We start from the raw sequence: 26,986 nt of genomic DNA, 5'->3' as shown, positions 1-26,986 counted from the left end.
GGGTAACAACTGAAGTTGCCTCGTTATCGGTATCCAACTGCTTCATAAAACTACGTATAATCCATTTTCTTCAAAACAAAAAGTATCTCTGACTTGATTTGTCGTTGCCTATGTGGTTGTTGTAATTCCTCGGTAAAATTCTATCAACACGTGAGCATGGTGGGGGGGTTTGATCAACTGGAGACCTTTTTGCTTTATTTGGAATTTGGGTTTTAAGACGTCGCTGCTTTGGTGGAAGTGACTCCGATTTGGAGGTGCCACTTGCTATATAGTTGATCCCAAACTGGCAACATAACAAAAGCATAGTCCTCTCACAAAGGCGGGCGGTGGTCCTACATAGAGCCGCCTACATCACTCCGGTGGGCGACCCTGTAAATCAGGACGCCACGTCTGAATTAACCTTCTGACCTACCGTGTGGGGCGGTGGTTCAATATTTTATCTAGCCGACGGAACGTCGATGCCCCGAATACCGCCCACCAGACAAGACAGCGTTGGTACACACGGGGAGTTGACATCTACGAGTGCCGTTGAATGAAGGAATAAGTAGTTTCTAATCATATCATGATGCTTAGTAATGCAGCGCTTTCGTTTTGATTACTGTACACAGCCGACCATGCGGGTTGATATAATGAAACACGTTTGAGCCAACCAGTACATAAGCAACCTCCGCTGAACAAAATCATACCGTTATCCTGACTTATTCTGACTTGAGCATCAAACAATACAACCATGCCGACTCAAAAGGCTGTTGAAATCAGCGGACCTCAAGAAGCCAAAGTCGTGACAAACCGTCGTCTCCCGAAGCTCCGCGATGACTACATCCTTGTCAGGGTCGTAAGCGTCGGCCTTAATCCGACTGACTGGAAACACGTCAAATTCCTTGCTGGACCCGGCGCCCTAGTAGGATGTGACTATGCGGGCATCGTCGAAGAAGTCGGTTCAGCAGTAACAAAGGAATTTAAGAAAGGCGATCGCGTCTGCGGCATCACACACGGCTCTAACGATTCAAACCACGAAGATGGCTGCTTCGCAGAGTACATCGTCGCAAAGGCGCACGGTCAATGGAAGATCCCACCAAATCTCACCTTTGAAGAGGCTGCCACTTTAGGCGTCGGCATAGTCACCGTAGGCCAGGCGCTGTACCAGGCTCTGAAGCTCTCACCGCCACAGGCCGAGCCTATTCCTAACGGTATCCCACTGCTTATCTATGGCGGGTCGAGCGCGACGGGGACTCTGGCTATCCAGTTTGCGAAATTATCTGGCTATATGGTCATTACGACGTGCTCGCCACACAACTTTGATCTTGTGCGTGGGTTGGGCGCGGATAGCGTCTACGACTATAAGCATTCAGAGGCGGCGGCTCAGATCCGACAAGCGACGGGTGACCAGCTGAAGTTAACCCTGGATTGTATTGGGGGGGGAGGATGGGGCGAATTTCTGTGATAATGCTATGTCGAGGGAGGGAGGGAGATATACCTCCATCACAGGGTCGAGGACGAAGCGCGAGAATATTGTTGATTCGGGGACTCTGGGCTACACTGCTGTGGGTGAGGCGTTTAGGAAATTTGGGCGCGAGTTTCCTCCTATGCCCGAAGATGCGGCTCATATCGCGACTTTCATTACTCTGATCGAGCCTCTTCTTGCCCAGGGGAAAATTAAGACTCACCCTATCAAAGTTGGAAAAGGGGGGCTGTATGGTGTCCTAGAAGGGTTGAAGCTTTTGGAGGAGGGCAAGGTTAGTGGAGAGAAACTAGTTTATAATATCGCTGATACCGCTTGATTTTGGTCAAAGATATTTTACGTGGAAAAATATGATGATCCTTTTTGTGTACTGCTTTCGGAAGCTTAGATGGTGTTTTTGTCAGTCGAGAAAAATTACGAATTCAGAAATTAACATAGTGTCAGTCTATTCAAGAGTATATAAAATCTTCCTGTGGGATAAATCAATTAATGAATAGTAAAGATCTCTAGAGAAAATTATTAAACAGAAAAGACTAAATGACGCAGAAGACTATGGTGAAGAATCGTATGATTTTATATTTATCTATGTTGGAGTTACCAGCTAACTGTACTGTGTATATAGTTAAGTGGACGGGATGTATGCTTCCAAGGCAAAAGGCAATTGATCCATGAATAATGGCTGATTCCCAGTTTCGGTACAAAACACGCCTGAATCCCCCGTACGCGGCGTCCGGCAATCATCAACACTAATCGCAGAATTGTGTACAGTCCCGAAGGTCCATAGTATAGATCTCTGACAGATATCAGTTCCATTTAACTTCTCTTGGGACTTTACGTTATGAAGTGGCCTTCTTTGCTGCTAGGTAGAGAGCTAGTCCCGTTTTGGCAAAGAATCGGATCTGAACCAAACTGGTACCCATGGATCATGTTAACCTTAATCTGTCATACCCCCAATTTGAAAGTGCATGATCTATATCAGAAGACGGATTCTTCAAGAACAAGTTCATAACATGGTAGCCGTCATGGTATGAAGGACCCCTGGCCGACTGAATTTTTGGACAACCCAACCTGATGACTGAATCCCATGTAAGCCTCGATCAGCCTGGCAACGCTGACCGGCTCACCAACTAAAACCCAGCTCTGCAGGTAACTTCAAAGGCCGGCCATATCATCAAATCTGATCATTACCATGATAGATCCGCAACGGCCATTTGGGCAAAACGAGTGATTTTCGATCTGACCACAACCTTTTGCTACCAGAAATCATCTCGCTTAGCGAGATGTCCGACCAAGGCGGGGTTTTTGGCGCCTTTGGTGCAGTGCTTGGTTATATCGGAGCAGAGGCAGCCACCGACATCTGGTTTTCATCATTAGTATGGCCCCAGCGATCATTCTCCCATCTCACACTTCGATCCATCCCAACCCTGGCTCTCCTGATGCCTATGGGGGGACCTTTGCACAAAGCCGCTCTGAGCACTTTCGACATTGCCAACGCCCAGGGTCTCTTGAAGGGCGCCCACGAAGGCCACATGCTAGGTACCTCGTTCTTTAAGCAAACGGACTGGACCTACACCATCCCCGGTACTGCTAGTTCTGAACCCCGCGCAGCTCGTAACTGCATGTGGGCGCGAGCTCTTCATTACATGCCTTTACCCGCCGAAAATCCCAAATCACTGTCAGGAGTATTATCCCCTCCAGCCACGAGTGATGCCATCGAGAAGGGTATCCTCCCAGCTGCCGATAATGGCCGCATCCCCTTACGAGCGAAAGTCGCCGTCTACCACCTCATCTTCACTCCCGCGACAGCAGAAGATAAAGCCTCGCAGATGGCGTTTGTGCGCGAGAACTGCGGCCGACCAGGCTCCCACGTTTACCTCAGTATCATCATCGCCGAGCTCTCCGGTATCATTACCTTTGCCGTCATCTATGCCATTGGTCGATCACTTTGGTGTCTCATTTGGCTAGCCCCGCTACTCCTTCGCCTCCTGAGCGCCATCTTCGCACTCGACCGCGAGCCTCTGAGCCCTATCTCCTCCTCCACCTCATCGCCATCAATCACGCCGACCACCGAAACCGAATCACCTCGTGACTTTGTCTTGCACTTTCCCCAATCCCAAGGCGGCGATCTCATGCTATTCACAGGTCCTTCGGCCCTTGTGCAGCAGTTTTTCCGACACTACGGCCATCCAGTCCGGAATCGAACCCGGGAGATTCTCCAGCTGTGCATTATAGCGCTTTTCGCCGCTCTATTTCCATTAGGATTGTTGGCCTCGACTCTCTGGATGCCACCGCTGGTTCAGTATGCGTGGACCTGCTACCAATTATACATTGTCATGACGATGCATATCGTCCGCTATACGTCGGTTGGACGGAACACGAGTACAGAATCTAAGATCGCTGATTATCTGGCGGATCGATCGGCAATCCTTTTTGGGGAGAAGAGGCATGGAGCTGAGACGGTGAAAGTTAAACTTATTGCAACGTATCATGCGCGGCATCAGGAGGGGAGAGATTGTTTGGAGCGCTTGGTGAGACGCTGCAGTGATGACTTGAGTGGAACTGGGAATTAGCCCTTTTTTTTCTTCTTTCAGCTTATATTTATTCCATCTGCATCGATATATCTGATCTCATTGACTAGTGAGAAGGACAGCCAATAGCAGAACAGCGCATAACCCCGCTTCTGACCTTGTCGCTTATCTCTACAAACAAACCCTACTACCGAAATCTTACTATTTTTTTGCATTTATATATTAAAAAGGAAAGTCAAGATAACAGTATGAGTCCCGATGACTGGGTGCCTGTGCGCAACACCGAGAGGGACAAGGGATACACCCTCGCCACGTTGATGCAGGTGGTCTACGGCGAGGATATGGGCATGGGAGACGGGTACAGCAGGTGTTTCTCGATCATGTATCGATTGGCTCTGGAGCAGGGCATCGTCGACAGTGTAAAAAGCCCTGACGGTACGGTTATCACGGGGTTTAATGATGATCGTACTGAAAATCTACAACAACATCTTACCCCGGGACAGAAACGATCATTTTACATTCTCTGGAAATGGTGGACGACGTCTTCCCGAGTATGTATTGTGGATGAGGCAGAAGCAGAAGAAGAATACGATGATAAATACGACGATCTCTTTGGTGACGACGACGAGGCTCATTTCTACCCACAAAATCACGCAGAGCGCGAGACGATCCACCAGGCCGGTGGGATCTGGTACAAATTCCGCTTCAACTGCGTCTACAACAAGTGCATGGTAACGCTGTTCAACGCTGAATTCGAGAACTTTGAAATACACCGAAGCGGCGACGAACTGGTGAGCCTCCGACGGGACTTGGCGCAGGAAGCTGCTTGTCTAAACATTGCGATTGAAGCTTGCTCCCCGAGAAGCCACACCCAACGGCCAGCTCAAGGATCATCATACCCCCCCAGATGACGAGAGTTATCTTGATCACCGATCAGAGAGTTTTCCGGCCTGGCGCGCAGGGAAACGGGTTCTGGGAAGCAGTGACCTACCCGGGCTGGATCCTCGCTGCAGCGCCGGCTCCAGTATCGACTCCTGCCCCTGGCTGGGAGAGATCAGCGGGTTCCCGCTTTACTTGTGGGATGTGGCAGAGCGGAGGACCGTGGATGTGTTTTCGCTATGGGATAAATACGATTTTGATATCCCGTACACAGCCATCAGTCACACCTGGGGCCGGTGGCGGCAGCGCGATCAGCCTGGGGTTAATATGAAATCGCGCGTGCCGTGGCTGATCCCACGAAACTCACTGTTCGATGTAGAGCGACTACCAGATATCCTGGCACAGATTCCCACGGATACACCCTACATCTGGTTTGATCTGGTTTGCATTCCGCAGGAGGGCTGCGGAGAGGAACTTGACGAGCAGCTGCGGCAGGCCATGCGGACGGAAGTTGCGAGTCAGGCATCCATTTTCAAGGGCGCTAAACACGCCATCGCGTGGTGGAATACTGATTCCGCCCCAGAGACCTGGGACGGTATGTGTAGCGCCATCCAGTGGATGTCCGCCATATATCTGGACCTCCAGTTCTCGGATGGGGACGAGTCTTCCATACGTATCCCGTCGTGGAAAACGCACGACCAGATCCAGGCCGCGGGGCTGTTCTCACCAGACATGATCACTCTGCCTTGGTTCAGTTCGCTGTGGACGCTGCAGGAAGTGTGCCTGCGCCCTGATATCTGGATCTGCAACAGGAACCTCGATCTTCTCACGATAGGCGACAACGGGGCTCTTGTCGCCTTCAACACACTTGTCTCTCTCACCGAACGAGTAAAAGACGCACTCAAGAGAAAATTTAACGATCTAACTACCCCAGCAGACCATCTTCTCGAGCGCTGGAAGCCCCTTGTCCACCCAGGCTTCCACGAAGTACTCGATCTGCTCTATCGCACAGGAATGGACAATCTTCACGAGCTCAAACGTGAACAGATCCTTTTTTTAGCGACTAGTCGATACTGCAGCCACAGCCGTGCGCAGGCGATTATGTCTGTTCTTGGTATGACAGAATGGTACAACTCCGCTACTGCTATACCGGAGCAACGCCAGCCCAACAAACCGGGTTTTGTCTTCGATCAGTATCCGCTCACTTTCGTGCAAGAGGTCGCACAAAGTCTGGGCTCTAGTTTCTTTATCACCACTATTCTGGCGGATTACCCATCCATCGATGATGTGAAATCTCAGGATGTAGTTCGGGGCACTATGCTCCCCTTCCGGGCCCAGATTTCCGAGCCGCGACGCCTGTGTGTGCCGCATTTAGGGACAGCGGACCATCCATCTGTATCGACATGGGAGGTTCGCGGCGACGGTGCGGTGTTCCTACCGGAGGTGGAGATCCTTTTCTCATCCGATAGCGACTATAGCGATATCAAATATATGAAATGCTTTGTCGATTTGAGTATGCTGGTTCCTGAACATATTGTTGAACGAGAGCACCTCCAACCCCAAGGGAATATGTATCATGGGGATCTCCGGTACTGGGTTAAACAGCTCATCCCGGAGATATACGGAGTGCGCGAGACATACTATGCTATCCATCTCCGGTACCGACCGGGACAATGGGATGGTTTGTTGTTGAAGACTGCCAGTAGTGGGGACTCTTCGCAGCCGCAGAAGATGATCAAAATCGGGAATCTCCATGTGCTGACCTTGGTGGGAGATGTGGAATATCTGCCCAGACGCAAATCAGTGGACGTTAACTGGACTGTTTTGTAGATTCGAATCTTTGTCATTATGATTGTCTTACTATATTGCACAATCTATCTCTGTATATTCTCTAGAAGATATTTATGCAAACCGTCCCTGGCACGGTTGAGAAAAGAGGGAATTTCATCTGTCACGATATACTAAGAAGCCCTAGAGAGATTGAATAATTCATAGACGAGTGAAGGGCCCGGAATGTAGATATTTTACACTCGCTAGACAAAATGTCCCAGAGCTAACTTTTGATATGTCTGATATTACTGCATCAGAGGCTCACAATTCTGCGCACTTATATCTTAAACTAAATCGCTTTCTTCTATAAGTTCCTCCACAATCTTATTGATTTTATTCGTCTTCTCTAACAACAGCCAATAGCAACCACCTGAGATCAAGAATGCGTGGCCGTATCTGCTCCAGGAAATTGGCTGTAACGGTGATGATGTTACCGGTAGAGGCGATTAGCAAGGTGGGTGTGTTAATGTGTGTTCAGACGTGGGATTTTCTGTATTGTATATATGGTGGGTGGCCACATACGAACCCCTGCTGTATATTTTTTATTTTGCTCAGTTTTGCTCTTTGATGTGTGGGGCAAGTGTCCTTGTTGACTCCTTGGATCTGTTATCAGGATGGATAACCTTGCTATTATGAAAATCCATAAAATATACTGAGAAAAAATTAGCTGTACTGGCTGGAAGAATATCACTTTCAAGGATACGAACAAGAATGTCGGTTTTGGACAAGACTTGGTAGCGTGACACCAGAACAATAGCCTATTAACCCAAGGTTCTATGTTTTATTGACGAAAGTGATAAGAATACAATGATTCACTGGTAGAGGAAGACTTAGTAACTCCCGAGCGTTGAAGGGATGATATTTATTTTGAGTTTGATTGGCTTGATAGTTGAAAATAGTTGAATGAAACACATTGGGGAACTTTGAAGAATATATTTTTAGTCACAGCGCGTAAATCTAACTCTGGAAAAGATTATACTAATTGTAAAGCAAAAGGCTCATACTGGGTTGACTGTTGACCCTTCCCATGATATTCAAACACCTGCAGCTTTCTAAGACAGTAGCTTCATCATGAGTCTCATTATCGGCAATGGTCTTCTACTACGCTTTCGCCACCATGTCCGTCCATGAAATAACTGTCCACATGTATTCGAGGCACTAGTCGGCTCACATTATCGCCTTAATAATATTTTAATCAAAGCCGGAGCCCGGAGAAACCCTTCACATAACTAGCTTGGTCCTCTTGATAAATACTGCTCATAGGATCCTAGGGCCACCGAAGCAATGGGACCGTAAATAAAGCTGAGGGTCCAGGAATAGCACCACGAGACCTGATCCTTGCTCGCCGTTCCCAATGACAGCAGAGCTCCTCCCTTCTGGCAACATATATTCATGGCCCATAGTTTCTCATTCCAAGAGCGACTATCAGAATATAGGGTAAATTTGGTGGCACTCTGATAACATTTTTCAAGATATGAATACATAGTACATACTTCGAAGTATCCAAAAAGGATATCACTCCGAACACACTAACAAGCCCCACATCGATATTTCATTTGAGTGGAGCCCTGAGCTAGCTCAAGCCCCGTTTATATGATAGATTGACATAGGGGCAGATAGTGTGTTTCTGGAAGAAAAATTAAGATACAGGCCTCGAAAATCAGGCCAGTAGCTTTTCGTTCCATTAAAAGAGAATCCATGCAAGGATTTCTCTTGGTATCTCCACCTACCGCAAAATTATAAGTACTCACTCGATAAAAGATAGTTTCTCTGGCCACTTAGGCTCAATTAACGAGTTGGTCAATCTCCGAGCGCCAAGTAGAGGGCCAGACGTAGTGTGTATTGAACCGAGACATCATGGTACAATGTGTGCGGAGTCCTTTCAAAGATACCCCCAGAGATACAGTTGCCAAGGATTTAGGCGGGTAGTGCATATGGACCAAAATCCATGAATTTGGCTTGCTAAGTCCTGCACTACTCCACTATGAAACACTGGGGCAGGGTAGCCCTGCATATCCCTTTACACAGTGGTCTGTCTCTTCGCTCCATTGCTGTCATTACTGTTGGCAGATAGACCACCTACTGCCGAGTTAAACAAAATAACAAGTTGAAACCATTTTGTCGTTCTTACGAGCAGAAGTGAGGTGGATTTAATCTTGTGGTTAATGATATGGATGACAAAGAGGATTCATGAGTTTGTGAGACATCAAGAAGGCTTTTCCATGGCAAGATGAAAAAGAAGAAAAAAGCCCGTCTCTGTTCATCGAGTATTGGAGCAATCTCTTTACATGAGACAGCCACCCCGTTACCATAAACATAAACCTATCCTTGTTTGTACTTACCGATCGGAGACTGGCGGTCTAGCCTTTTGAAGTCCTGATATGAAAGACTCCGAAGTCATTATAAATATCTCGCGAGTTATTCGTGTACAGACGACACACTCCTAACTTTCCTTCTACATCGACATCTACTTTCATTTCGGCAGGCACTGGTTGCTGCGATATCTTACATTCATTCGTTCAGACTTCATACTTCGTTTCATTCGTCAAAATGCAGCTTTCTGCTACTTTCCTCGGTATGGCTGTGCTGGCACAGTCGGTTTCTGCGCATTACATCTTTAGCAAGCTCGTTGTGGACAACAAGGTCTCCAATGACTGGCAGTACATTCGTGAGACGACTCGGGATAAGTGCTATATGCCGACCAAGTTTTCTTCTACCTTTGACAATTTGACGCCAAGCGATAACGACTTTCGCTGCAACTTGGGCTCTTTCAGCAATGCCGCAAAGACTGAAGTTGCTGAAATTGCTGCTGGTGACAGTATCGCGATGAAGCTTTTCTACGACAGCACCATTGCGCACCCTGGGCCCGGGCAAGTTTGTACGTTCACCGAACGATTCTATAAATATGGCATGAACTAACTCCCATTGTTCGATAGTCATGTCCAAGGCTCCGACAGGAAATGTTAAGGAGTATGAAGGTGATGGAGAGTGGTTCAAGATCTGGGAAACAACCCTCTGCAACAAGAATGCCGACTTGACGAAGGATGCTTGGTGTGCTTGGGGCCAATCGCAATTCGAATTCCAGATTCCCGAGGACACCCCAGCCGGCGAGTACCTCGTTCGAGCTGAGCACATTGGTCTTCACGGTGCTCAAGCCAATGAGGCCGAATTCTTTTACAGGTCTGTTGATTCATGAGCCCTTGCACCGAACTTCTTCTGACAATAATTTCTAGCTGCGCCCAAGTCAAGGTTACCGGTAACGGAAATGGCACTCCAAGTACCACCTACAGCATTCCGGGTCTTTACAACGAAGGTATGACTTTGTTCAATGGCGCCAACCTCTGGGTTGACTCTGCGGATACCATTATGAAAGATATTGCGGACACTCCGATTGGCGACGAGGCCTGGAGTGGCGGCAATGGCGGACAGTCTTCCAGCACCGGCTCGTCCTCTGCCTCAATCAGTCCATCCGCTACCCCAGAAGCTTGGAATAAGTTCACCTGTGGTTCTTCTGGCCAGAAGTAACTTTGAAGCTATCTCAACTATCCTCACGAGTTCAAATCGAGCTTCAAAGGACATCTACTTGATGTGAGTGGAGCACGCCGCTGATAGGGAAGGAAAGGAGAAAGGAGATGGCTGGAATACCTTCAATACTTTTGAAGGCCCAATCAAATTGATATTGTTATCATCGAAATTATAGCTGTGAAATTGGTGTACAACTTCATTTACTCACATTTCGAAGCCTTTAACAGGTAGATCAATAGCATGTCAGTTTGAAGCAGACTATTAATCTTAGAGATTGCATTGTGAGACCAATCTCTCTTAGGGAATCCTATTTTGTAAGCAAGAATGACCAGACTAAAAAGTCCTGTAGTCTTCGGGTCGTTGGGTTGTAACAAGCGAGATGTGTAAACCATGCTGCCCAGCCGGTCCTTACTACGAAACAATTCTCTCTGCTTCTGCCACTGTGCAGTATCCAACCTAAAACTAAAATCTGAAAAGTCCTTTCAACAACCCTAATATAAAAAAGGACCGACTGAGAGTTGTTGTGAGCGGGTGATAACAGAGTAAGAAGGGGTGAGAATGCCCACTGCGATATATTGGTTTCTATCCCAAACTACAGTGGGTTTATAAATAACAGTCTGGGGGCGCAAGCCCAATCTGCCATTCTTGATTTTCATCTATCCAGCTTACCCCCGTTGCTCCCAAAAGATATACAAAAAAAATTGAGGAACACATGTGTCGTGTCTTCGCTTCGCCCACCAGTATCAGAATCAGGGACAACAAAAAGACAATACCATATATTAGAAGGCGCTCGCCCCGGCTACGCTCCGAAATTATGAAAATTCAGCTTGAAATTGAGCATTGTCAGTTGTCTATATACCTTCCATATCGTTAATTGATTTTTATATACTATAGATAGAGACTTTCTTGTAACGATGCGACCAATGCCAAGTTCTCCAAATCAAAATCTGATCCCGCTCCGCAACTCTTTGAACCTTTTGCAGAGGATTATTCTGGTATAAAAAGAAATTTACCGTCACAGGAATCTGCGTATCTAAATTTCATAAACTTTACTTCGAGGCAAAAGAGACTGGCTAGATGGGCCCGAATAGAGTTGGATATTGATCGGGGGCTTGTAATGTGTACATCAAGCTTCAGAACTCTATCCATCGATCGGTAGTCGTAAATTAACTACCACAAACTTGTTCTGAAGAAAAAAAAATAATACGTCTCGACAATTTCATACTATTTATCACTCCTTTCCCTCCTGGAATTCCTACTTAAAATTGTCAAATCGCGAACTCTCTACGCCAAGGAGGACTGGTTATTTATGACAGTCGTTTAAAACCGCCGGTGGTTTCCGCTGGTGGAGATGTATACTGTCCAGTGGCTGAATTTGGATAGAGTCTATGGGTAACAATAAACATTCAATACAGGTGACAAGGATGCCTAGAATAACTGAATCAGGTGAGAAAACTCTGACAGACCTCATTTTCCACCAGGATATTTGACAGGTCCTTCGTAATATATCGGGTCAACATCCTTCGTTTTACTATGTTTGTTACTCCCAGCGTTGTTTGTTTAAAGCAAGAAGTAGAATCACTCATAATTAGGGTACCTCATCCAGCTAATTACATTTTGTAGTTTGTAGTAGGACCAATTGGATTGTATTGATAGCCTGGGAATTTGTTGAACAAATTCTGGTCAAAGTTTTCAAGCACAACGCATTCAAGCCCATCCATGAAATCGGTTGAGTTCTTCACAGCCTCCAGCCATCCCTGTGTAATGGCATGCTGTCCAAGAGCGAACGTGAAGCATGCAAAGTTGTCGTCCTTGAACAAATCCTTCACTTTCAAGGCGCCACTGGTGAGGTCCTCTAGACTGATGCCAGTGAATGAGTTGACTGATCCGTTGTTTCCGCCGATTTTAAGGGTCTTTGGGTATGCGAGATATCCAATACCAATGTCTGCTAATGAGTCGGCCAGACTGTAAGGAGAGATGGTTGGGCGCCTGTACCAATTTTTGGGAACGCGTTCCTGTCCCTTCTGCCAGATGAAAGAGCCAGGGTGGCCTGTTACACCAAAGAATTGTTTTAAATTATAACCATCCTATCAACTGTTAGGCTGTTACTTGACTGTAAAATATACAGTAGACTGACGTACCAAGTATCCAGATGGCTCTTCTTCCGAGTGGTTTGACATTAAGTTGATAACAAGGTTGTATGATCCGGGTACAATCGCTATTGTGGAAACAGTACCAGTGAAATAGTATGGATTCGTCTTTATGGAGTATTCTTGGACCTCTTGGTAGTGAGCACGGAACTTGTCGAGGGTGTAGCGTTGGTCTAATCCGTGCTCGGAAGTGTCATTGCCTCCAGTGGCATAGGCGGCCTCAAACCTCTCGACTGAAAGAGAATGGGCATCCCCATGATTCGTGAAAGCGTCAGGTCGTCCGAATGACGCGTCACCTTCAAAGCTATTGTGAGAGTAAGAAAGGCCCCGGCCATTTCCAAGATTAGGTACGAGAGTATCAGAGTGAGGTCCGCCGATAGAAAATGTTCCATCCTTGAGATCGCCATTAGTGACAACTGCATACGCAGCAAGGAAAGTGCCCAGCTCAATTCCTAGGTTGTATACTAGATGGGTTAGCTGATGTCAAGCGGATTAAATACGAGGATATGAATTCACATTTGTTGAGGCCACGAGCAACCTCCTCGATCGAAGCGATGCCAGAACGAGGTATATAGGCGTGATTGGCTGCAGCATTGAGTCCAGGGCAAGGTCCGCGAATTTGGTCTGAAGTCGGCGCAACATATTCATGCTCGCCTTCCACAGACACAAACTGATCGCTAGCATCGAAGTAAGAACATGGGGTCGTGGGCCCACAGTTTGTTTCCGCTCGACTAAAACGCAACGCATCTTTTGGATGCGGAAACGGCGGGAGTCGTAATGTGGGAACATTCTCTTCCCTGAGCATCATTAGAGTCTGCGAAGCCAGTCGCGCAACTCTATGACGGGATTCAGCATCGAGATTACTCTTGGCTGGGAAGGCCAGACCCAATGCCAGGAGTGTGAAGAGAGGTATTAGAAAATTCATTGTCAATATTACAAGAGAAGTCAGGAATCTTGGACTTAAGAAAGTACTAGAACGGCTTTAAGGAAAAATACATCTATATATCGAGCTCCTGACTATCGCAAGAGCAAATTTGACTCTTACTTTCAACTATAACTATCGAACATCTGCTATTACATCAGAGCTGAGTCTCGTGTAACCACTTCCTGCGATTGAAACCCATCGCGAAAAACTCAAATGCGCGACAATGAATGCCGATCGATATCGAACTGCCGCTATTATGGTATCAAATATCGAAATCCCGCAAGGTTGCGGGATTTTTCCCTGGTAATATGACTGGAGTTGTCTTTGGGACGGTACTATGAACACAATTTATCCAGTCAGAAATTTGTGTTTAATGACTCCACTGATGGATTGCTTTGAAAGACAATGACCCTAGTACAATATATGTGCCTGCAATTGTTAACAAGTATCAGTTTTCATGGCTTCTTACCCAATATTATCTGAGTCTGACCATGATGCGGTGTTCGCCGCAGTGGAGAGCATCAGTGAACCGCAATAAACACATGTGTTAATACCAGAAGCCTCGAGCCAATCCTCGTCGTATCATGGATTTCAGCTTCACCCGTGATGGAAACAACCCGCAATTAGCTGTAATAAAGCTTTTGTATGGATTCATTGTGGCTCATTCTCCAGAGCTCACTGCGTTAGTCTTCGCATCTTTGCCCTGGGTGGAGACCACATTGTCATCATTTGTCAGAGCACCTGGCCTTGGTCGCGTTATATTTCCTATTTCTTTTTTTTTTATAATTATAATTATTGAACATTTATTATTTTGCATTACCCATCATGCATAAATATCACTTTCTTCATTTCCCCTGCAGTTTCTTGTTACTAGTTTTAACCTCGAACCTTGTCATTGACGGAATATTGGTCAGTTCTATTGAACTCTATACAAACAAAGAAACCATGATCAACTCTCTAGGCGAAGTTACGGACTATAAACTGAGTCAAAGTGCCGACATTGGACTAGAGCAAAGTAGCACCTCCTGGTTCTATGTTCCAAGATGAAATCACTTTATCTCATTGCCTTTGCCTCCCTTCTTCTCAGCCCAGTTACTGCTGCGCCGAACAATCTTGAATATGACTATATTGTTGTGGGAAGTGGGGCGGGAGGAGGCCCTGTAGCATGCAGGCTCGCCAGGAATGGCCACAAGACCCTGCTTATCGAAGCTGGCAGCGATCAGTCAGGAAATCTCAACACTACGGTTCCCGGATATCAAGGCATTGTAACTGAGGACCCTGCTCTCCGATGGGATATTTTTGTGAATCATTATGAAAACCAGACGCGCGCCCAGCGAGATCCAAAATATACATGGGAGACCGCGCCGTTTGAATATCATGTTGGACCCAATCCTCCTCAGGGTGCCAAACCGCGAGGCATATTATATCCCCGAGCGCAAGCATTGGGAGGATGCACTGCTCATAATGCACTTATCTGGATCACCGCGCATGACAGTGACTGGGACAACATCGCAAGCTTGACTGGAGATACCTCGTGGACCCACGACAATATGGATCAATATCTTCAGAAGGTTTACGAATGGCTTCATGTTGAGCCGACTGACCCGACAATTTTAATCAACGACCAACAACTCACTCAGCATTGTGTCGCCGGTGCCGCCGCCTTGGGAAAAGGCCCAGAACCCATCAACGCTGCCAGTGGATTCGCGAACCTTCTCGCGAATGATCCAAACAGTCAAATCAACCCAGCGCGCGACTCGACTCAAGGTTTCTTCCAAGTGCCCCTGACGATGACTGCGGGCAATCGTACTGGAGTTACCGATTTTATTAAAAGTACTGTCGCGGAGGGATTCCCCCTGGATGTTCGCACAAATGCCTTTGTGACTAAAATCATTTTTGATCAGTCTGAGACCATTCCAAAGGCCATGGGGGTTGAGTTTCAAGATGGAGAGTATCTTTACCGCGCAAGCCCTCGAAGTCTTAATGGCCGCCCAGGAAAACCTGGCTCAGCGAGGGCAAAAAAGGAGGTTATCATATCTGCTGGCGCATACAACACACCTCAGCTGTTGAAACTCAGTGGGATTGGCCCGAAACGCGAATTAGAGAAGTTCAATATCTCTGTTGTGAAAGACCTTCCGGGTGTCGGCACCAACTTGATGGACCGTTATGAGGTTCCAGTCAATGTCCGGCATAGTAAAGACTTCCATATCCTCGATGGTTGTACTTTTGACGGTAAGCCTCACGATGAATGTCTCAAGAAATGGGAGAACAACCCATATGTCATTGGCCAACGTGGAGCCTATGCCACAAACGGTCTTGCGGCAACTCTAGCTGTTACCTCGAAATACGCTTCAGGTTCGAACATTGATTTGTTCATATTTGGTGGCCCCGGAAATTTCCAAGGATATTTTCCCGGCTGGGCGGAACAAGTTTTCGCAGATCATTCGCACTTTTCGTGGTACACTCTGAAAGCACACACACGGAATCATGCTGGGACCGTGGAGTTACAATCGGCAGACCCATTCGACCAGCCCAGAATCAACTTCAATTACTTTGATACAGGGACTACAGCAGGTGGGGCGGATGATCTTGATGCCGATTCAATAGTCCAAGCAATCAACATTTCACGACACGCATTATCTGAGTACTACAAATATGACACCCTGGTTAGCTCTCCATTTGTGGAGGAAAGCCCTGGCCATGAAGTGACAGGCGACGTTGAACTGAAGCAATACGTGAAAGAGGTCGCCTGGGGTCATCATGCATCTTGTTCTGTGCCTATCGGGGCTAAGGATGACCCACTTGCTGTGCTCGATTCGGAGTTTCGAGTACATGGGGTGCAAAATCTACGCGTCGTTGATGCTAGTGTCTTCCCAGAAATCCCTGGCGTTTTTATCATGGCACCGATTTATGTCATTAGTGAGAAAGCAGCAGATGTGATATTGAACGCCCCGCGCTGAATTTATGTTGCTACAATATGATCTTGAATGCATATTCACAAGAATCTCAAGTTCAGTCTCGTTATCCGTAACATCCATTCCCAGTAATTCCAGCAGTACTGTATAAAATAGCGTGTAACCTTTACTTGGGGGAAGTCGAATAATTGGAGCTGGAACGCTGAAGCCAATACTTCGCATGTGGAGCAATTCAGCGTGCAATGGATGGTCACATTCGGTGACATTCAATTTAACTTTCGACCCAAATGCAACTAAAATCGACTGCTTCTCGTTGTATTATCAAGACACACCTATTGTTTTGTCATGAAGTTGGTAGATTGCTAGGTATATCATTGTTCATCAATACATAACGATTGAGTTCTTCTGAAACATCGCTATATCCATTCCTAGACAATTTGCATATATTATCCTATAAGTAATAGGCATCATGGACTGTATTTCCCATAGGACAAAAGCCAGTTGGGGCATCATAGCTTTCATATATTTGTAGGTCATCATTTTCCACCCCTCCATTGGGGCAAGTGGATTTGTGTTGGCATCGAAAGTTGCTACCATGCGGCTACGTGGTGGAACCCAGGGCCTTGTTACAATCTCCAATGCAATCTGTGGGTTCGTTGTGCAATTCACGATCCCTTATATGGTGAGAGCCAGCATTTCTTTACTTTGTCTTTCAATATGCTTTCTCACATTTTTCGATTAAACTTACAGATAAATCCTGGTGCAGGTAACCTGGGCGGTACGGTTGATTTCAATTTTTTGGGTACCCGGCTTATTGCTCCAATTAGAGGATGGCTTTTATACCCAGACACAAAGGTACGACATTAATATCTTCGCCACCGGGTTTTACTAGATCATAACTGGAGATGTCTCCAGGGAAGCTCGATGAGTTATATGCCCTTAAGGTAGCACCCAGAGTTCTGGTAGTGTTATTGCTATAATATAAAATGGGTGGCTGGGGATTATCATTTACATGATCCTTATCATTTGTATGGCGGACCCTCTGTAGGAGGGTCGAAATAAATTTGAAGAATTTATTTTGGGGCCGGTTAGTGACAACTCTCAAGAATCAAATATTAGATATCCAATCTTTGAGTGTTTTTGGCAATTGAAGAAAATCCAGCTGTATTGACCTGCAGTAAATTTCCAGTTTCGGAAATACGCGAGCAAATTGGGCAACTCTGATCACAAAATCTGCCACTATTTGAATACTGAATGGTGTTCATATTATCTCAAACAAATTCCTCGAAATTCGACTAAACAGATATTTAACACCAGATATCCTCGACTAAGGTATAGTCTGGTTGTTGTCTTGGTTGTGACAGATGAGAAAAAAAGATATTCGTAACAGAGGTTAGAGTAGCTGTACTAATATCTTTATCCAGAATATAGTTCTAACGTAAGAGGTAGGTAGTACATACGACCATAGGGTGTGGAGAACAGGGCTTCCCGTCCGCTCAGCCGTACTTAAGCCACACGCCGGCAGGTTAGTAGTATGGTGGGTGACCACATGCGAATCCCTGCTGTTGTATGTTTTTGTTTTTATTGATTTGTTGTGGTTTCCTGTCCGGTCAGCGTACTCAAGCCACAATGATACTAACCGCATTTAACAATATATATTCCTAGATCTTAAATTACGAACGGTCTGATCAAAACAATCAATTATCATAGTATTTACTTTCATCCGCGCGATATTGGAGCTACAGAAATAGGCCCGGTTAATTCGAATACTAAGTAATTCTGGGATGATTGCAAGGACATGTCTACCTCGAAATCCTCGGTGAGATGGGGTAAATGTTGGATGAAATCATGTTCATACGAATTTCTAACACCACCTGGCAGCCAGTATTCGAGCTGTGAGAACTAGCCTTGATCCTTGCCTAGTCCAACATGCGAGATAAGCACAGCTAATTTTTTCTGCTATATTGCAAAGAGTAAGTAATCGTTCTATACTTGAGCAGGATCTTGGGCGTCGCCAGAAGTGGTAGAAGTGGGAACATTTTTGAAGGTAATCGATTATTCCGCAAAAATTTATTGATTAGATCTATAATTTCGAGACTCGAAGTCTGCTTTGTGTTCCCTACGTAGTATTACAGCAACCCAATGCCGTCACATATGGGGCCGAGACTATAGGCAAAAAGCAGCCAGCAGACAATTGAGACACTCTCTAAATTTAGTGAGGTTCAATTGAGAGATAATTCATCAAATTAGCAGAGCCAACTTCCCTAATTTGCGTACGGGCTCCAAGAGCGCAGTCTTTTTCCATACTTTGGAAAGTCAGCAAGATCCTGCTCAAGTATAGAACGATTACTTACTCTTTTCAATATAAAAGGCAGGGGTACCATGGCCACGGATATGAATCCTAGGATACTGGAAGCCCACCCAATGCCAAGAGATTCCAACATTCGCGGTGCAGCCAAAGGCAAAGCTCCTCCGAAAAAACTTCGAAAGAAGGTATTGCCAGCGAACACGCTAGCCGCATGTCTTGGATACGACTCTCCGAGGTAGTTAAGGGTAGATTGAAAGGTAAGATAGAATCCAGGTGCGAAAAAGGCAGTACCGATGATAGGAACAATCCACGGAACGCTTTTCAGATAACAATTAATAACGAGTCTTAAACTTTTTTGAGGAGAACGCACCTAGCTCTAGAGCTCCAAGCAAATATGAAAAGACAGACGGGAATACAGACTGCCCCAATTTGACCGGGAACCAAACGTGCCTCGGGCTCCAGAATAACATTGCTGTCACGCGATTTGGGCTGATAAAAGAAGTAGAGCCAGAGCACATAAAATATGACTGAGACAATTGCCCCGACCAGAATGCCAAAAAAGGCAACTCCCTCAAGTTAGCATGACTGCATGAGATACAAGGAAAAGAAGACTCACGAGCCTGTTGGATAGCATTAAATTGGTAAATACCATCAAAAACTGAAGGGTTTGTTAGGATCGTGAATAATTCTTAATGCGCGAAGGAAATTCGTACCAAATGGAAAGAACTCAAACCACAAATAAAGTATACCATAGATCAGCATTGTGTGGATGTTCACAAATACAATAACGGGATCCATGCAGGACAATTTGAAATCGTCCAATGTTTGTTTGAGAATAGTGGCGAGAAAACTGGCTTTCGATATTATCATTTCAGACTGGGTCTGAGGCCAAATATTACCAGTTTTTGCACGAATCCTTCGTGCTCGCCGAAGCAAGATATTTGTAGACAATGTCTCAGGCAGAAAGAAAAATATGAAGACTGTGGTGAAGGCAGTTATACCGGCGATTAGCCAAAGGCTTGCTGACCATGTCTGCCATTTTTCGCTGCAGCTTTTGTTAATCATGTTTACTCCATTCTATGATAGATATTACACTCACACTACGAGTGTGCCAAGAATCTGTCCTCATGTTAGCATCCATGCACAGAAATGCCAGGAAAGTCATAGCAAAACCACATTGACTCTGAAAGCATACCGGTCCGAGGATTGGCCCACATACGCCACTCACTGCATATAGAGCGATAGCATATGGCACTTCATTTGGTCCGTACACTTCCATCAATGTTGCGCCTCCAACACTGATGGGGGCACTTCCGATGAAGCCGCTCAAGAACCGAAGTATCAGTATAGTCCACATGTTATTTGCAAGAGCTGTGCCAATGTTGAACAAGCAAAAAGCGAGCGACCCGAGTAAGTACACAGGTGCACGTCCAATCGAAGCGAGGTGGGATAGAGGTGAGAGCTATAGGAGCAGCCTTTGTTAAAATTTGTTCGATGTGGCCATTCGATTGCATCGGGGGTTGACACTAACTATGAGAGGCCCAATGCCATAAGCCATCACAAATAACGACAACCCCAGTGTTCCAACGGCGGTGGTCGCATTGAAGTCTTCCTCGATCCTTGGAATACTTGGAGTAAAGATTGCTGAAGCCGCGTAAAAGCTGAAATTTAGGAACATAATGTCAAGCATAACGATGGATTTCACCGATCTTGGCCAATTCTTGGGACAATCTGCGTCTTCGGGGCCAGAAAAATCGAAAATTTGCCCTTCGTTAGTCTCCAATTCGCTCGAATTGTTTGACATATTTGACGTGGAGTATTTTTCCCATTGTCGCAGGTCAGGCTCAGGATACGGGAAGTATCTGCCATTTGACAAGTAGTTTAAACATCGCCCAAAAGAGCTTTCGCGGATCAGGATTTCCATGTCGAAAATTGAAACGATGTTGGAAATAAAGTTAAAAACAGTTCTTGCTGAAGTTCGTTCAGAGGACAATTGGGTTGACCATGGGCTTCTTATATATTTTGCTTGATGCTATTGTCTCGGAACTCCGAACGCAGCTGGGAATGGATCATATCTTATCTAACCACGTTGAGAAAGAACTCTGTCTAAAATAGACATACCTGGGGAGTATCATCTCCACATGAGCCAATTGTGCTATATGCACCCTACAAAATGGGAATTGAGTTCTTTCAGTGTCTACTGCATTTCATTTGTATGCTCGGAATTCCGAGTCGCAAGTGATTAGTCATTAATGGAATTCCGAAACTTTCTTGCCACGCACAAGGGCATTTGCATTTGCCTTTGCCATTGAATGGTCGTGGAAAAAAAAGGATACGTCAAATGAATTCCCTGAGCTCACGAAGAAAGAAGCCAGCTTCTTCACGAAAGAAGGCATGTGAAAGTTGTGCGACTTCGAAGGTCCGTTGTGGGCTAGAAAAACCCGTCTGCTCACGTTGCCGCGCCCAAGCCAAGCAATGTCGATATTCGACGGGAGAGGAGATATTCGGGCCGGATCATACTGGTGTTCTTCCAGAGTCATCTTCAGTATCAGGTCAAAGCCATGAACATGTCGACTTTTCATATACCGGCGACTTTTCTTTGGCAGGAACAACGCAAATGAGTCCGCCGTATCTTGCCCCTAGGGATGCAATTCTGGGCTTGACCCCGACTAAATCCCCCGAGAACCTGCCTAATTCCAAAGGATGTTTAAATTTTGAAAACATTCGTCTCATACCGATGGAAGAAGCAGAAGAGATCCGAAATTACTGGATGCGCTCGCTTTTATCGCCGATTTCTGAGCAAGAGCCTAAGGTCTTTCATCTGTATACCCTCGAATGCATTTCGTGTATACTGAGATCATACCCGGACCAAATGCTAGCTGATAATGGCGTTCCCCCAATGATCCACCCAATGCAACTTGCAGCGAACAATATTCCCCCATCTCTAGCCAATTGTTTCAGCCTAGTCCGTTTATGGCAACAACGGGCCCCTGGAAGCGAAGAAATGGTAGCTTCAATTCTGAAGCAGGAGATGCAGAGGCTCATTGACTTGGTATGAGGTAATTCATCAAATACTTATCTCTTGCTGACCAATTTTAGCAATCTAACGTCGGTGACTTTGATCTTCTCTGCTCATTCCAGGCATATCTCATGTACATGATATTGGCCTATTTCTTCCCGATCGACGATGTATTGCATTGCGATGATTCTTCTATGATGACTTTGCAGGAAATTGCTTTCCGCTCGGCCAAAGCCGGAGTGATATGCGGAGAAGAGACTTCTCGATCACGCCCTAATTGGGAGACTTGGATTGTAGCATCTGCCAAGCGGCGATGCTTATTTGTGATGTACATTTTTTCGAATCTATATCATGCTCGTCAGGGAGTCCCAAATTACGTGGCGAAAGAATTAAGGGGGATGTTTGTCCCCGAAGGGAAAAGGTTATGGGATGCACGCGATCGTCGTACGTGGGAAATTGAATACAGTCATCACCTAACTCAGTGGGAAGACGGGATGCTGGAGATATCAGAGCTTTGGAGGTCCCCACAGACTGGCTCTGAGAGCAGGCGCAGGCGGATTTCTAGATGGCTGCAGTCAGCCGACGAGTTTGGAATGATGCTTTTCATGACATCGGGACATCTGCATGGGTGTTGATCTAATATCAGTGGAGATTCCGGGTTCAAGCTTATGTGACGTATCGGAAATACTACATGAAACTCAAATTGTTCAATCCGTTTATGAACAATGCCTGGTCTATCATATCTTTTATTGAACTTCACTGTTTTTGGTACGTTGTTCATGCAACACTAGTTTCCCGAATCTTGCTGAGATGTACAATATCTCAAGGCTAAAATATGAGATTCTGCTTTTACTAAAACGAAACGATATGTGGAGTTGTATTCATCCAAACAAATTCTTGTTGAAAAGATCCAAGTCTTTGGTGACCTATGGTTATAATGCGAAGAAATTTCCGCCCAGGCAAAGGGATCGAGTAAAACGGGCGTGTCATTCTCGGCTTTCCGAAAATATAACCTCTGGTTCTACGTAATTCCGAATGCATTCAACAACCACCCAGAACGTTACTCGGAACTCCGATCTTTGCTTCGAAGAATCGTCAACTGAACCATAACATTGGTGTCATTGGGACTTATCTACAACATTGACAACTGCACTTGCTACCGGAAGCCAAGTTCGAAATGACACGAGTTTTGACAGAAGACATGGGAATGATTGTTGGACTTATTGCAAAATTCAATTCCGAAGACCTTCATCTACGTCTGACAGCTCTGGATCAAGCCACCTTTTCCCAGGTTACGAAGCGAGATACAATTAGCACCGCAGTCCCAGAGAGGCAGTTTTTAAAGGAGTTGGGTAGGCTGTGTGACAAGGACACAAATGGGATGTTGATGTTCGGAACGTCAGCAAATCTCACTGGTCAAGGACAACAGTTTCGGGTTGAGGACATCGAGACTTCTGTTCGTGAAAGTGTTGACTTGATCGTTGACTATGGTCTGCAGAGGTGGCATACATATGGCCGTGGTGATGTTAATTTTGACGTTGAAAATATGGAAGTCATGCGTATGGGTGCTGGGTATGAGATTTTTTGGGATCGAATGCTGAGATGGTTTCCTCATCTTTTATACGAAGCAGGTGTTGAACTAAACGATGACGCGGAATACGGTGTGTTGCAGTGTTGAAGAAAGTTCGTTTTTCACTTAAGACTATAATTTGATTTGCTTTTTGTTATCTTGAGCAAAACACAAATGCAAAGGTTGCAGTATAATACAATACACGACATTGAGACTGCAAGCTGCCTGATCAGACAAAGAAAGAAAATCAGCATGTTTTGTTAACATAGTGAGTCTTCGAAGGCAAGTCATAGTCAGAAGGTTGGAAAAATGATGGACAAGGCATTCAGAGCGGGCATTTCTACAGCGCTATATTGTGGGGAAATAATTACGTACATCTATTCCGGGATGTGATACCCCGGGGCATGTCCTTTTCCCTGTCGTAAATCAGGCCTTGTGTGCATTCTGTAGTGGGGCCTAAGAAAAGGAAAGCAGCCTTAAGGGTAATCGTTGCTTTCGCCATCGACTATTGTACGGTGTGGAAGACTATGCTCTATACTCAGGCGAAGGCGGTTCATGTAAACATGGGAATTAATCTGTAGACTGTGTGGAGAAGCTAATTCTGCCCACCTCTTCAGAAAGTGAAATAAAATATTGTTGAGAATAGCATAGCCTTGAGCTCTCTTTTTTTTTTTTTTTTTTGGGGGAAGGAGACCATTGAAAGTGGTGGAATAGCTATATCGTCATTCATTGTATTCATAATTTACACCAGCTTAGTCTTACCACTATGTAAACTACCGTGGTATGGGAGGATGTTTTCCAATTTAGACAGACTACTTGCTATTTCCTATTTGTGACTGGACTGCCGGCCCACACTGGTTCCGACATGCCATTCAGTGTTGTAAGAAATATACCATTATTAATTTCGGCGCTGCCTCCGCATTGGCCCCTAAATATAAATTGAAGCGATACACCATTCTGGGCTCACTTAGACCACCATTGTTTATATTTTTGGAAGATTTCAAGAATCTGGAAAGCTGTGCGCACTGTGTAAATCGGCTGCTTGGTCAAACAGCCAGCTCAATTTGGTCGGGCATGTTCTCTATTTACAATCCACAGAATAATAAGGAATAAATCTAATTTGCTCAGACAACCCACTCGACCGTCTATTCCGAGTAGTCAGCCAAGGGGGTATAGTTTGCCCATTTCTTCCTCAAAACCAAGCAGATCCCATTGCCTACTTCGACAGTCGTTGCAGATCCTCCGATATCTGCTGTTCTCAATCCCAAGCCACAATCAGCTTCGCTCTCCAAGGTCTCTCTGACGGCCATCTCAATCATGCGAGCCTCATCCGGCATATTGAAGGAATATCTCAGCAATAGGGCCAAGCTGAGAACTTGGGCCACTGGGTTGACAACTCCCTGTCCTGAGATGTCCGGAGCACTGCCATGGACAGCCTCATAGATGCCCTTGCAAGGGCCCTCACCGGGAACGGAACAGACACTGGCACTTGGAAGGAGACCTAATGATCCAATCAGCCCCCCAGAGATATCCGACAAAATATCTCCAAACGTGTTGTCGGTATGGATGATACCATTGAATCGTGTAGGAGACCGCACCATGAACATCGCCATGCTGTCAGCCAGTTGGTCACGCAACTCAAGACCTGGAAACTCTTTTTCGAATGTCTCATGTGTCACTTTTCTCCAGACCCGGCTGCTGGCTAAAACATTCGCCTTGTCGACATTCCAAACCACTGCTGGACCACTCGAAGCAGTCCAATCTCCCGCTCGACCAAAATGGCTTGCGAGTGCAGCCGAGACACGTGCGCAGCGCTCAATCTCTGGTCTCGTGTAAATCCAAAGATCCGAGCCTGTGTCCCGCTGCTCTTCTTTGGCGCCAAAATACGCCCCTCCGCAGTTCTCTCTGACAACAATGAAATTCGTGCCGGAAACCACATCCTCTTTTAGAGAAGATTGTCCCGTAAGACCCGGGACAGGAAACTGGCACGGACGAATGTTTGCAAATGCCACTAAGCGTTGACGAAGCTGGAGGATTCCCTGCTCTGGGCTCAGATGGCCGGGTACGTGGGACCATTCTGGGCCTCCGACAGATCCTAGGAGCACAGCATCACTAGTTTCTGCGTCTCTGAGAACTTTCTCCGTGATCGGCACCCCATGCTTGTCTATACTCGCGCCACCGATAAGACCGTATTGTATTTTTATCTTCACATCGGGACGGAATTCCGCAATAACACCCAAAACTTTGAGCGCTTCGGCCACAATTTCTGGGCCAACATGGTCACCGGGGAGAACGAGAAGCTTCATTGACAACGGTCGTCAAACAAGTATGCCAGCCAATACTGGTCTGTTTCGGGCCAGATAGATCGAGAGATTTTGGGGTAGAATAATGAACTCGGTCAGGCGACGATAATTTTTTGATGAGAGTGAAATTATATACGCAAACAAACTCCAAAGGAAAATATACTACGAAAGTGAGCATTTGGGTTAACCCGTGATCCAAATTGGTAGCTGATGCCAAGGCCGGCGGGAGGTGGGGAGCACAGTGGCACGCTCCGGCATCGATGCCGTTGAGGTACGGAACAGTGCCACCCAAATGACTTCAGCTATTTAGAGCTTGCAGGGAAATTCGCATTCTGGTGCGGTAACTCGCATCTTTATCACCTCTGATACTAGAAGATTAGTGTGATCTTCCCTATATCAAGCTTCCTGAGAATTCTAACCTCAGATACATGTCAGCAGAAATGTCTCCAAGACTTGCAGGCAAAGTAGCAATTGTGACTGGCGCAGCGTCAGGGTTTGGCAAGGGAATTGCAGCGAAATTCCTTGACGAAGGTGCTCGTGTCTTGATTGCGGATATTTCGAAGGAGTGTGGAAAGCGAACAGCCGAGGAGCTTGGGTGTAGCTTCGCCATGGCTGATGTTACTCGTGTCGACCACTGGCAGGCATTGTTACGCCAAGCGCTGGACGAGTTAGGCCAGGTCGATATCATCGTCAACAATGCCGGAACGACATATGCCAATAAACCCACGACATCGGTTACGGAGAAAGATTATAATCTGGTCATGGACGTGAATGTCAAGTCCATTTATCAATCAACGAACATTATGCTGCCTTATTTCTTAGAGAATAATCGGCCTGGCGTCTTTATTCAAGTTAGCTCGACTGCAGCTCTTCGGCCGCGACCTGGTCTAACGTGGTATAATGCATCTAAAGCCGCTGTCAGCGTTGCCACAAAGACCATGGCAGTGGAATTTGGTCCCAGAAATATCCGTTTCAACAGCGTCTGCCCAGTAGTGGGAAGCACTGGTTTGTAAGTGTTCCTCCTGGTTTGTGCCTTTGCTATATTCGGGCAGAACTAAGGTCATATGTAGGACACATTTGTTCATTGGTAAGCCCGATACAGTTGAGAATCAGGCAACATTTACCAGCACTATTCCCCTGGGCCGGGGCTCAACGCCTGTCGACGTCGCCAACGCGTGCTGCTATCTGGCCAGTGATGAGGCCGAGTTCATTACGGGCGTGGATCTGCAAGTATGTGACATATTTCTCTTTTTTCAACTCTTTCATTCCCAATTTTCTTCTCCCGTCATAGTTATGAGATTTAGCGATTACGAGCTTATCAAATGTTTAGGTCGATGGGGGTCGATGTGTATAGTAGAAGAGGGCTTCGACAAATGGTCACAGCGGGCGTAGGAAAGATTTGCGGGGATTTTCACATCCCTGGGAGATATATTGCTAATTATTGACGGCTAGGGCAGGGTAGCACATGCTCGAATCATCCATATAGTTGGAGCAGCAAGACCATGAGATATCCGGAAGGAGATAGAATCTGCCAAGATCATTAATGCAAATCCCACATTAATTTAACCCCAA

General features: G+C 46.0%; 11 protein-coding genes across 11 annotated transcripts; 8 read left to right on the top strand and 3 right to left on the bottom strand.

Annotated features, from left to right (window-relative positions):
* Window positions 1-730: 730 nt before the first annotated feature.
* N7469_002392 (zinc-binding alcohol dehydrogenase family protein) lies at window positions 731-1,781 on the top strand (the record flags this gene model as incomplete). The annotated part of the gene is made up of 2 exons (XM_056641312.1): window positions 731-1,409; window positions 1,489-1,781. 2 exons carry the CDS (start codon window positions 731-733, stop codon window positions 1,779-1,781), a joined length of 972 nt encoding a protein of 323 aa, XP_056503806.1.
* Window positions 1,782-2,742: 961 nt separating this feature from the next.
* On the top strand, window positions 2,743-4,032 carry N7469_002391 (uncharacterized protein; the record flags this gene model as incomplete). Its single annotated transcript, XM_056641311.1, has 1 exon — window positions 2,743-4,032. The coding sequence occupies one exon, from the start codon at window positions 2,743-2,745 to the stop codon at window positions 4,030-4,032; it is 1,290 nt and encodes a 429-aa protein (XP_056503805.1).
* Window positions 4,033-4,238: 206 nt separating this feature from the next.
* Window positions 4,239-6,699, top strand: N7469_002390 (uncharacterized protein; the record flags this gene model as incomplete). The annotated part of the gene is made up of 2 exons (XM_056641310.1): window positions 4,239-4,781; window positions 4,840-6,699. 2 exons carry the CDS (start codon window positions 4,239-4,241, stop codon window positions 6,697-6,699), a joined length of 2,403 nt encoding a protein of 800 aa, XP_056503804.1.
* Window positions 6,700-9,249: 2,550 nt separating this feature from the next.
* Window positions 9,250-10,224, top strand: N7469_002389 (lytic polysaccharide monooxygenase auxiliary activity family 9 protein; the record flags this gene model as incomplete). The annotated part of the gene is made up of 3 exons (XM_056641309.1): window positions 9,250-9,577; window positions 9,636-9,879; window positions 9,933-10,224. The coding sequence occupies 3 exons, from the start codon at window positions 9,250-9,252 to the stop codon at window positions 10,222-10,224; spliced, it is 864 nt and encodes a 287-aa protein (XP_056503803.1).
* A 1,610-nt stretch (window positions 10,225-11,834) lies between these two features.
* N7469_002388 (uncharacterized protein) lies at window positions 11,835-13,299 on the bottom strand (the record flags this gene model as incomplete). Its single annotated transcript, XM_056641308.1, has 3 exons — window positions 11,835-12,311; window positions 12,366-12,838; window positions 12,891-13,299. 3 exons carry the CDS (start codon window positions 13,297-13,299, stop codon window positions 11,835-11,837), a joined length of 1,359 nt encoding a protein of 452 aa, XP_056503802.1.
* A 1,043-nt stretch (window positions 13,300-14,342) lies between these two features.
* Window positions 14,343-16,259, top strand: N7469_002387 (GMC family oxidoreductase; the record flags this gene model as incomplete). The annotated part of the gene is made up of 1 exon (XM_056641307.1): window positions 14,343-16,259. The coding sequence occupies one exon, from the start codon at window positions 14,343-14,345 to the stop codon at window positions 16,257-16,259; it is 1,917 nt and encodes a 638-aa protein (XP_056503801.1).
* A 2,196-nt stretch (window positions 16,260-18,455) lies between these two features.
* Window positions 18,456-20,446, bottom strand: N7469_002386 (MFS transporter; the record flags this gene model as incomplete). Its single annotated transcript, XM_056641306.1, has 7 exons — window positions 18,456-18,509; window positions 18,569-18,839; window positions 18,893-19,088; window positions 19,139-19,180; window positions 19,236-19,599; window positions 19,622-19,984; window positions 20,054-20,446. The coding sequence occupies 7 exons, from the start codon at window positions 20,444-20,446 to the stop codon at window positions 18,456-18,458; spliced, it is 1,683 nt and encodes a 560-aa protein (XP_056503800.1).
* A 417-nt stretch (window positions 20,447-20,863) lies between these two features.
* N7469_002385 (Zn(II)2Cys6 transcription factor domain-containing protein) lies at window positions 20,864-22,176 on the top strand (the record flags this gene model as incomplete). The annotated part of the gene is made up of 2 exons (XM_056641305.1): window positions 20,864-21,574; window positions 21,622-22,176. 2 exons carry the CDS (start codon window positions 20,864-20,866, stop codon window positions 22,174-22,176), a joined length of 1,266 nt encoding a protein of 421 aa, XP_056503799.1.
* A 542-nt stretch (window positions 22,177-22,718) lies between these two features.
* Window positions 22,719-23,219, top strand: N7469_002384 (uncharacterized protein; the record flags this gene model as incomplete). Its single annotated transcript, XM_056641304.1, has 1 exon — window positions 22,719-23,219. The coding sequence occupies one exon, from the start codon at window positions 22,719-22,721 to the stop codon at window positions 23,217-23,219; it is 501 nt and encodes a 166-aa protein (XP_056503798.1).
* A 1,037-nt stretch (window positions 23,220-24,256) lies between these two features.
* On the bottom strand, window positions 24,257-25,417 carry N7469_002383 (3-isopropylmalate dehydrogenase; the record flags this gene model as incomplete). The annotated part of the gene is made up of 1 exon (XM_056641303.1): window positions 24,257-25,417. One exon carries the CDS (start codon window positions 25,415-25,417, stop codon window positions 24,257-24,259), a length of 1,161 nt encoding a protein of 386 aa, XP_056503797.1.
* Window positions 25,418-25,854: 437 nt separating this feature from the next.
* Window positions 25,855-26,768, top strand: N7469_002382 (uncharacterized protein; the record flags this gene model as incomplete). Its single annotated transcript, XM_056641302.1, has 3 exons — window positions 25,855-26,423; window positions 26,485-26,644; window positions 26,745-26,768. The coding sequence occupies 3 exons, from the start codon at window positions 25,855-25,857 to the stop codon at window positions 26,766-26,768; spliced, it is 753 nt and encodes a 250-aa protein (XP_056503796.1).
* Window positions 26,769-26,986: the final 218 nt, after the last annotated feature.

The sequence above is a fragment of the Penicillium citrinum genome, assembly GCF_028827155.1.
Source record: "Penicillium citrinum strain IBT 23319 chromosome Unknown utg000002l:1.0-3833315.0:1.0-3834789.0, whole genome shotgun sequence".
NCBI lineage: Eukaryota > Fungi > Ascomycota > Eurotiomycetes > Eurotiales > Aspergillaceae > Penicillium > Penicillium citrinum.
Note: the sequence above shows the minus strand (reverse complement) of the source record. Positions and strands in the feature narration are given on the sequence as shown.